Source organism: Cyphomyrmex costatus, unplaced genomic scaffold (genome assembly GCF_001594065.2).
Source record: "Cyphomyrmex costatus isolate MS0001 unplaced genomic scaffold, Ccosl1.0 scaffold413, whole genome shotgun sequence".
Taxonomy (NCBI): Eukaryota; Metazoa; Arthropoda; class Insecta; order Hymenoptera; family Formicidae; genus Cyphomyrmex; species Cyphomyrmex costatus.
In genome coordinates, this window is record NW_017278351.1 from 62,976 (window position 1) to 73,386 (window position 10,411).

Consider the following 10,411-nt stretch of genomic DNA (forward strand, 5'->3'; position numbering starts at 1 on the left):
GCCAAAACTGAAAATTATTTTCTATTTTATAATAAAAGCTCTATTTCCGTAGCTATACTGATAAACTATTTTAAAAAATTGTTTTAAAATTCAGTTATTTTTAAATAATCTCGAAACTATATATTTTGAAGTGGACATTTGCGAAAATCTTGGTGAGAATTATACGTTACATACTGACAACGATCAATGAGCCAATAGCACAAAAACACCAATGTTTAATGCGAATAATTGTCTACTAATTATTATTACATTGAAAAGATGATGGATATTACGTTTGATAGATTATGAAGAGTTGTTGCAACACCAAAATTAACAACATTGTAAATATCACTGATCTTACGTAGTTATATTCTGACTGATCTTATATTCTGATAAAGTGTAATTGTATCTATTGAACTGAAATAGAAATTGTCGCATAAGAAAATATGTGTATTCGCTTTGTGCACGATATATGGTGCGACTTGTCAGTCAAGTTTGATGCTTAGACTGAAACAATTTAATAAAAGCCAACAATGTAATAAAAATCAAAGCAAAATACTTCATTTTATGTGTCACAAAATTAATATAACTAAAAAATCGTAAGTGACGACTACTATAATTCTATATAATTATTAATATTATGATTTTTATCTCAAAATATATTAAACATTGGCCTGTAAATTGAAAAAAATATTTAAATTAACAATTTTTTTTATTTTTATTTTTAGTGAATAAATTGTTCAAATTGAATATAATTTTGAATATTATTAAGGGTCGACAGGAGTGACCCACTCCACTCCTGTAATATTTTTGTTAGAAGAAATGTTCGACTATAATTAGTCAATTCTTACAACTACAGTCACTTAAGGAGCCTACAGACCAGAGCGGCACAGCGGTGAAGCGGCGAGCGATAGCCAATGAGAGCCATGCTTTTACGCAAAAGCATAGCTCTCATTGGCTATCGCTCGCCGCTTCACCGCTGCGCCGCTCTGGTCTGTAGGCTCCCTTTACAACCACATTAAAGCCCATTCTACAATGGGCAGTAGCAGTAGTAGATTACGGAGTAAGCATAGAAATCGACCAATGACAGTTAATTATCTTTCTCACATTCGACTATGATTTGTTAATTTCTACGCCTACTCCTTAATTCACTACTGCTACTGTCCATTGTAGAATGGCTTTATGCGATTTTAGAATGGGTTTAACATTCGCAACGCTCGCGAGCATTATTTCATCCTTATCATTTTCAAATATTAAAAAATGAAATGATGATTATGAGTGTTTCGAACGTTAAGTGAAACGCACCCATAGAGTCCGTATTAGACGTATTGTTTCAACCCAGTGAGAAATAACAATGGAATCAATTCGACGTCAATTAGATGATTTCGACGTCGAACGACATCAATTCGATGTCGATTCCATTATCATTTCTCACTGGGTAATACGTGTATTATCTAGACATAAGAGGAAAGAATAATTTAAACATTTTAATTACTTAATTACACAGATATAAAATATGGCAGAATTATATTTGCATTTTGAATAAACGAAGATGATAACTTAATATTTAAAGAAAAAGAAAAACATACACTGGATAAAGATTTGCATTAATTTTCAAGGGGAATCATTTTTTATGTAAAAAAAATCTTAGTATATCTAAGGATATCTAAGTATATCTTGTACATGATTGCATCATCATGTTTATTGAACACACTATATAAAGATGATGTGCAAAATCGATGCTTGCACTAAGTAAAACTAGATATGATTAGATATGATGATCTTGTAAACGAAGAAAAATGATAAGAAAAACACACGAAATATCGAACGTTGAAAAGTTTCCCGGGCCAGCTTTTTCTTCCTTTTATAGAGATACTACAAATATTTCTATAAGTCTGTTCTTTTCGGCTACAGTTCTTGTTATGGTTCATGTTTCTTCCTTTTCTCTCCGCGTTGAAGAGAAAAAGAGAAAGGGTAAACCGAACAAGTTCCATTAAAGAGAACAGGCCTTAATTTAACAGTTCTCCCAGCGCCATAACAGTGATGACAGCAGAAACATTTCGGTAAACATGAGCTGATTAATGTTCGACGCTGTGTAGGACTTTGAACCTCGAGTGGGTATATATCTCATCGAGTTTCCGTCATATTCCAGTTATAGTCGTTTAATAGTAATTCTACAAAAACAACTTGAAGTGATTCGCTACGATGTCGGCTGTAACGAAAGGTATGTATTGTACAATTTCTATTCTAATTTGAATCCTTTTGATCAAAACAGTTTCCATTATTGGCTCGTTACGCCAATGATGGAAATTTCAAAAGAAGACTTTAAACGTAAATTTATCTGCTAATACTTTTTAATATTTTGAATATCAAAAATAAGGTCGATTAAACAGCTCTGATTAATTTAATCGGTGACTTGTTAAATAATACCTATATCTATATCTGTATCCAGCTGCATATGTACCTAAACCTAAACTGTTTTCTTAACACAACGGCTAGTACAGTAAGGTCTGCGGTTGTTCCATCTTATTTGAATAAACTATGTGGTAATTTACATATTGGATAAACAAAAGAATGAGTGCATAAAAGAGTAGGAGAATAAGATAGTGAACTAATAAAGTACCGAAGGATAGAACAATCGGCCCTTAAAGTTATTAATTTTTTGTTTTATATTTAAAAGAAAAAATATTGGAATGAATTATATTATAATAATTAGAAATTTTTATTTAAAAACGAGTTATGGCTCATTTTATATATCATGTATAAAAATTATAAAGCTGCGCAGAATAAAAGGAATAGGGAACAGAGAACAGAGAACAAGAATTTTAACCTATCAGAAATCATATACTATGGAATATACACTGTTTATTCCACAGTATATGATTTCTGATAGGTTGAAATTCTTATTCTCTGTTCCTTGTTCCTTTTATTCTGTGCAGCCCCTAAGAATATATATATTGGATTGGGGAAAAATCTTTATTAGACACATATATGAAAAGATCTTTATTTTATCTTTGCTAAACATGAACGAAATTTAAATTTAAAAAAGATTTTAAAGCTTAAAATCTCTATTTTAATTTAAATTTAAAAAAGGATTTTAAAGTTTAAAATCTCTATTTTAAAATCCTTTTTTAAATTTAAATTTCGTTCATGTTTAGCAAAAATATTGTAAAATAAATGTCCTTTTATATACATGTGTCTCTCTCTCTCTCTCTAATAATTTTTTGAGTTTCTCTGTCAGTTTGGTAATTTTTACATATAAAAAAATTACGAGCTGAAAAAGATGAACATTTTTTTTTATTTTGTCTTTCACGTGTCCAAAAAAATTTTTGAATACCTATCGTGAAAAAAAAGCCTTTAAAATCGTTTTTAAAAATCCTGTGATTTTTTTGTTTCTAAGTTATTCGCGAGTTAAATAAGTAAAGGTCTGATTTTGATTGCTCATAACTCTGTCAAAAATCATTGTGTACTGCAATTAAAAAATAGAATGCAATTAAAAAAATAGAATGCAATTAAATTGGAAATAGACATTTGTCAATTGAATTAATCCATGTTTAGTCGAAATCATAATGCTTACAATTAGTGATTACAGTTCTAATTATTAGATATAAGTTAGGAAGGATAATCCTAAATTTCGACTCTTTTACAACACGTTCCAAATTTTGTCTCAAATTATGGACACGATTATAAATTGTCTTTTTTTTAAGTGAAATAATAATAAATGAAGAATAATAAGTAAAAATAATATAAGTGAAAATAAGTATAAAATTTTTTTACTAATATAAGAAGAATTTTATGATTTTTTAATTTAAAAACCCAGATATTTTATTCATAAAATATATTCAGTAGAAAAGTGTATAATTTTAAAAAATAAAATGTGATCTGTCGTAATTTGACGTAATTTTTGTCGTACCTATTGTAATGTTATGTACATGTTAAGTGTTATTTATAAGTTAATTGTAAAGTAGTTATTTATAAATATTATATAAGATATAAGAATAATAGGATATAAGAAAGTAAAATAAATTATCGATTTGAAATCTCCCACAGGTATTTTTATTGTTGCTGCAAAGCGTACCCCATTTGGTACAATGGGAGGTATGTTTATGAATAAAAGTGCAACTGATTTGTCAGTTGTTGCATCGACTGCCGCAATGCAGGCAGCAGGCCTAAAACCAGAGAAGATTGATAGTGTTGTATTTGGACACGTTCTAATGGTAAGTCAGTTTCTATTTATAATTATCAATTGCGATTTATATAAACTAACAAGAAGAAGGAAACCGCAATAACTAACGAACTTATATAGCTCTTTCAACTGATCTTTAATTTTTTTTTTATAGAATTCATCTTCCGATGGTGCTTTCTTGGCAAGACATACTTTGTTAAAATCAGGAATTCCATTACAAAGACCAGCATTTAGTGTAAATAGATTATGCGGTTCTGGTTTTCAGGCAATTGTCAGTGGCGCTCAGGTTAGCCAAGTTAAATTTAATTGAGGGTTATTTTTCGAGAAATGAGTCGATAAATTAACTTTTTCTTTCTGGTACAAATTAGTACAAATTCAGTTCTTTTCATTTCTACCTTTATTTCTTTTTCTTCCGGGTTTTTTTGTGGTCCTGCTAGCTTATTATTCGAATTGCCTTATCTTTTTTATTGTTTTGACATTGAGAGCTTTGTTTAAGTATTAGTATTTATTTTTAAAAATTAATATCTTGTTAATATTATTATTGTAACTGCAAAATGGTAAGACTTTTCGATTCAATTCAGTCCTCTACCTGTTCATGATGGGTAATGCTATAATTTCCTTATACCCTGTATAACATCTTACTACAGTAACTACATTTTCCATTTCAGAATATTTTAATGGGAGACTCGAAGATTGTCTTGACGGGTGGTGCAGAAAACATGAGTCAAGCTCCTTTTGTTGTAAGAAACGTTCGTTATGGCACTGCTCTTGGCCAGAAACATGAATTCGAAGACTCACTTTGGCTTGGATTACTCGACACCTATTGTAATTTGCCTATGGGACTGACTGCGGAAAAACTCGGTGCTCAATACAAATTAAAAAGAGAAGAAGTCGATCAATTTGCTTTGAATAGTCAACAACGTTGGAAAGCTGGTAGATATCTACAATATCTTATTCAATATAAAATTTTACGTATTAGTTATTGATCAAATAAAATTTGAAGTTTATACGAGGGCAAGTTAATAAGTTTTTAGAAAAAAACATAGTAAAACACATTTTTTTTTTTATTAATTTATTTTTATTTCTTAACATAAGTCTCCTTTCAGTCTCGATACACTTGATCCAATGATTCTCCAAATTTTTCAAGCCGTCCGAATAATATGATTTGTCCAACTCTTTAAAATAAGCCTCTGTTTCGGCGATGAGCTGCTCTCTATGGTGGTGAATCTCTTATTCCTCCGAACCATTTCTTCAGGTTTGGAAACAGGAAATAATCGCAGGGGGCTAAATCTGGCGAATATGCTGAATGGAAAAGCACTTCGTAGCGGTAATCGCTATTGATCGTTTGCTTCGACGGAAGATAATCGATATGAATTATACCGAGTGCATCCCAAAAAACTGCGGCCATCACCTTTCCGGTCGACTTCACGGTCTTCGCCTTCTTCGGAGCTGGTTCATCCGGTGAAGTCCATTGGTTTGATTGTAGTAATCGATATGAATTATACCGAGTGCATCCCAAAAAACTGCGGCCATCACCTTTCCGGCCGACTTCACGGTCTTCGCCTTCTTCGGAGCTGGTTCATCCGGTGAAGTCCATTGGTTTGATTGTTCCTTCGTCTCGAGTGTGAAATAATCCATGTTTCATCCACAGTAATAAATCGACGCAGAATTCATCTGGATTGAAACATCTCCAAACATTGTTTTGAAATCATACGGTCGCGCTTATGGTCCACAGTGAGCAAAAGCGGCACCCATCTTTTTCATACCCAATTGTTCGTTCAAAATTGAAATCACTGTGCCATGTGATATGCGGCCTCAACAAGCTCGCGCACTTTCACTCGTCGATCAGTCAAAACAACATCGTGGACTTTATCGATGATTTCAGCCTCAATTTGATGTCCCGAACGAGATGCATCATATATGGATATTTACGTGGTACGACCATGTTTAAATTCATTCATCCAATTGTATACAGTCGCAAACGCTGGTGCAGATGTGCTGTAAACATTATCCAACTGGACTTTGATTTCTTTCGACGTTAAACCTTTCATATGTATCACTGTACGAAACTCGTTTCTTTCCATTTTGCAAAAAATACAAAGGTTGTTCGCTTTAATCGTCTACAGAAATAAAACCTCTCGATGAATTCCGCTCAAAATTTGACAGTAATCAGCTGAAAGATGCTATTTGTCAATAAGTAATGTAACATGTACTACTGTAATGTGACACTGCGAATGCCCTTTGACAGATTTTCTAAGAACTTATTGACTTGCGCTCGTAGTTTATTAATATTCTTCTTTAATTAAATAAATTAGATTATAGAATTTAAGCCTCTATTTAAAAAAACATTATTACAGCCAATGACACGGGTCGTTTTAACGAAGAAATAGCGCCTGTGCAAGTGAAAATTAAGAAGCAGGATACAATTGTTAGTGTAGACGAACATCCACGTACGCAAACAACGTTAGAAACACTTGCCAAATTGAAAGCAGTTTTCCAGAAAGATGGACTAGTCACAGCTGGTTCTGCATCGGTATTATGTTTTTATTCATTTTATAGATTGAATTTTTATATGAATTTTTTTATATTGTTTTCTCTCAAATTCAATTAACTCTATTCTCGTTCCTAGGGTGTCTGTGATGGAGCGAGCGCTGTTATTTTAGCTAGCGAAGAAGCTGTCAAGGCAGAAGGCCTGAAACCATTGGCACGTTTAGTAGGATATAGTGTTGTCGGTGTAGAACCGAGCATTATGGGAATTGGTCCTGCACCTGCAATCAAGGACTTACTTAAAGCTACGGGCAAGACACTCGATAACATAGAAATCGTTGAGGTGAGATTTCAATTTATACAACAGAAATTTGACCCATCAAGTAGCATCTTTAAGTAAAGATTAGATAAAAAAATTCATTCGAATTTTTCTTTAAGTAAAGATGTGAAAATAATTAATATAAAATGTAATTAAAAATATAATTCAGTTTTTTCTCATTGCATTAACTATGTATTCTGATAGATCAATGAAGCTTTTGGTGCTCAGACTTTAGCGTGTGCAAGAGAACTTAATCTGGATCTAAATAAACTGAATGTAAATGGTGGTGCTATTGCTGTAGGACATCCATTGGCTGCTTCCGGTAGCAGGATCACTGCTCACTTGGTGCACGAACTTAGGTAACATATCTTATGGTAGTATGAACACGTTTTTATTAATATCTTTATTTACAATATGTATTTTTTTTTTGCAGAAGGCGAAAGTCTGGAAAATTTGGTATCGGTTCTGCTTGTATTGGCGGCGGTCAAGGTATCGCTGTGATGGTAGAAGCGCTGTAATCAATTAAAAGGTTTAACCTAAATTTTGTAAGAATATATTGTGATATACAAACTGAGCTAACATGAAATGATAAGAGTGATACATCATATGATTTATCAAACAAATAATTGTTGATTCTTTTTCTCGTCTGATGATAAGTATAGGCAATATCATGAAGAATATTTTTATATATAAAAACATATATTTTTGTATATATTATAATGATACAGTTTCAATAAAACTAAAACATTTATGTTTTATTTGCTGCTCTTTGTAGTTTTAAAAAATATACCATAGTTATAAAATTTGATATTAATAAATTTGTTGTTAAGTAGTCGATCCTTGAAGTACCGTAAAAATCGAATAGGACATCCGCATTATCTGAAATATACGAGAATTATTACCTTTGTTCAAACTTAAGATTTTACTTAGAATTTAAAGCAGTTTAGTTTCCGAAACACTAATATAATGTGGATTTAAATAATAAATGTTACTTAAGATTATTTTAAAATAAAAATATATATGAATTATTTTAATAAGTCGAGGCGGCATTTTTTGATTTGTTCCGGAAATTAAATGGTGCACATGCTTTACAAAAGTTCAACTACGAGAAAGACAATATCATCATTTAGATCTTTATAACGTATTTAAGTGAATACATTTTGTTTTAACAAAGTGTCTGATAAAAATATACGTACCTGCACGAAAGTATCTAAAGACAATGACATGACCCTACCGGCACTCATAGTGAGCGGACGATGAGCCCTTATCATCACGATTTGTAGAGCGCGTTTGAACTTTTTTGTGTTGGAGAACCAATTGCTCGAATACGCAGCCGTTATTAAACGTATACTCTAAAAATCGCGCATGTTTCTAGTATATCTGTATACGAAAATATCTTAAATACTCACATGTAGATGTAATTCATTACCATGCCAGCAGAAGATAAATATTTGGTACGTCATGCAACACATGTATGTCAGCATGCCGATCAACACCGCCGGAATATAAACATTCATCTGCGGTGCAACCGATCACATGAGAACTCATTGATAAATCGATTGAAACAATCGGATTTACCTGTGATACGTTGAAAGCAATCAAGCAAATGATCACGCAATTTGAGAGGAATTGAAAAAAGATAACGGTACCAAAGATGTCCTGAATCTCACTTGTGAAACTGCAAAATCAATGCAATTAGTCGCTAACAAAACTAAATGTAAACGGATAATTATTTTCATTAATTTTTTTTATAGCTTCGATATAGTACATATTCACGTATGCAATCTAATTTAAAAAAATGTAGATATATAAATTAAAACCGATATGAGAACAATATGCCGCAGCGGTCTAAATTGGATCACGGTGCTTCTAAATAATTGTGCGTGTGAATGTATATACTACATATGTAATTCTTTAATTGTGCGCCGAAATTTTTTCAGATTTGAAACGCAACACTAATAAACTACGACAGTAATATCGCGAGTTAAATTGACTTACAATTTAACGATTATTGATTAAATTATAATATATATTGATTAAATTATATAAATTAAATTTTCTTGAAATATATATAATAATATATACTATATAAAGTTATTGCCAATGTGCTCACATTTAAGAGAATTATAATTTTTCGGAATGCCTGCGGAATATCTGTCGAATATGTAATGATATGCTCGAATGGAATATTTTAATCCAGGTTTGATCGTTATAGGCTGTCTTCTTGTTTGGAATATTTTAAGTTTTTATTTTATACTACGTTCCCCCTATTTATTGTTTTATTTCAAAATATTATATGTATAATAAAATATAGATATATATATATGTATATAATATCTATTTTTCTATACGGTGGTATTAAAATATTATTTTAAGATCTTACGAATATTTTATCAATATTTCAGGACATGTAGCGTTAGTTAAATTTGTATAGCAAAATATTTGAATTATTCGAATTTTAAACATGACAAATTGATATTACATACCGATCATTGTACTTAAATAAGTTGATCTGTTCGGAGATTTGAATTACATACATATAAAATACAAACTAACATATTCGAACAGAATTGTCTCTTTTTTTTTGCTTCAAACTATTTTAACACATCAAATTTTTTATTTCAGCCTTATTTTTACGGATCTAACTTACTGAAATATCATATTGCTGTGCATAACGTATTGCTTGAGTAGTTGATAAGCTAAAATTCCTCTTTCAAGAGACTTGTCCTCATCGTTATCATTCTGCATTCCACAGATTTTTTCCTTGTTATCAATCGAGATAATGTTGCGCTCTAGGATTGCCAGCTGGCAACAGGCGACCGTGATCAAGCCCGTCATCAGTGTATCCATCGCCACGTTATGAAAGCAAGCAATTATAATAGCTATGCCCTGATGCGTTGCGGTGATTTCGAAAGCCGGCGTCGCCGTCGTATTATAAGGGTACCATCCCTCCATAGGCAGCTGGCGTGAACGACCAGCGATCAGATCAGCGACTGGAGTAAAACCCCAACAAAATACCGCAATTCCGCCGAAACTTTGATAAATCGCATGATGAAAGATACCTTTCCACGCGTAACTTATGAGTAAATCCTCATATTTTTTATCGTAGCGACTAAATGCAGAACTGTCGGCTATGTCTAGGAGCGTCTGGATCCGCGTCTGACGACGAAGAAGAACAATCACCTAAAAATATCGATCTTTTACTTTTGATCTATACGTATATATATATTTTTCAAGATTAAAATCTATTTAAAAACTCTGCCAAATTTTATACTCTTTCTCTTTTTTGCAGGCCGACTTTACATTAACATTTTATTTACAATATATATAATTTATTATTTTTATTATTAATTTTTATATTATATATGATTATATATATGACTGATAATGATTCTGTGCATTTTTCGAAACGAAGTGCTTTATTAGAAAAGACTAAATCA

The 10,411-nt window shown here is 31.6% G+C and overlaps 2 protein-coding genes across 2 annotated transcripts in view; one reads left to right on the forward strand and one right to left on the reverse strand.

Annotated features, from left to right (window-relative positions):
* Positions 1 to 2,109: 2,109 nt before the first annotated feature.
* On the forward strand, positions 2,110 to 7,631 carry yip2 (yippee interacting protein 2). Its single transcript, XM_018543984.1, has 8 exons — positions 2,110 to 2,203; positions 4,030 to 4,196; positions 4,320 to 4,451; positions 4,834 to 5,098; positions 6,523 to 6,698; positions 6,795 to 6,995; positions 7,176 to 7,330; positions 7,405 to 7,631. The coding sequence occupies exons 1-8, from the start codon at positions 2,185 to 2,187 to the stop codon at positions 7,487 to 7,489; spliced, it is 1,200 nt and encodes a 399-aa protein (XP_018399486.1). The 5' UTR covers positions 2,110 to 2,184; the 3' UTR covers positions 7,490 to 7,631.
* Positions 7,632 to 7,742: 111 nt separating this feature from the next.
* The window catches only part of LOC108777153 (uncharacterized), a 6,505-nt gene continuing 3,836 nt past the window's right edge, over positions 7,743 to 10,411 (reverse strand). Inside the window, exons 3-7 of the mRNA XM_018543964.1 lie at positions 9,622 to 10,047; positions 8,550 to 8,649; positions 8,381 to 8,488; positions 8,168 to 8,323; positions 7,743 to 7,850 (exon numbers count right to left, since the gene is read on the reverse strand). Of these exons, the coding sequence (XP_018399466.1) occupies positions 7,797 to 7,850; positions 8,168 to 8,323; positions 8,381 to 8,488; positions 8,550 to 8,649; positions 9,622 to 10,047 (844 nt within the window). The 3' untranslated portion in view covers positions 7,743 to 7,796. The remainder of the gene's footprint in view (positions 7,851 to 8,167; positions 8,324 to 8,380; positions 8,489 to 8,549; positions 8,650 to 9,621; positions 10,048 to 10,411) is intronic.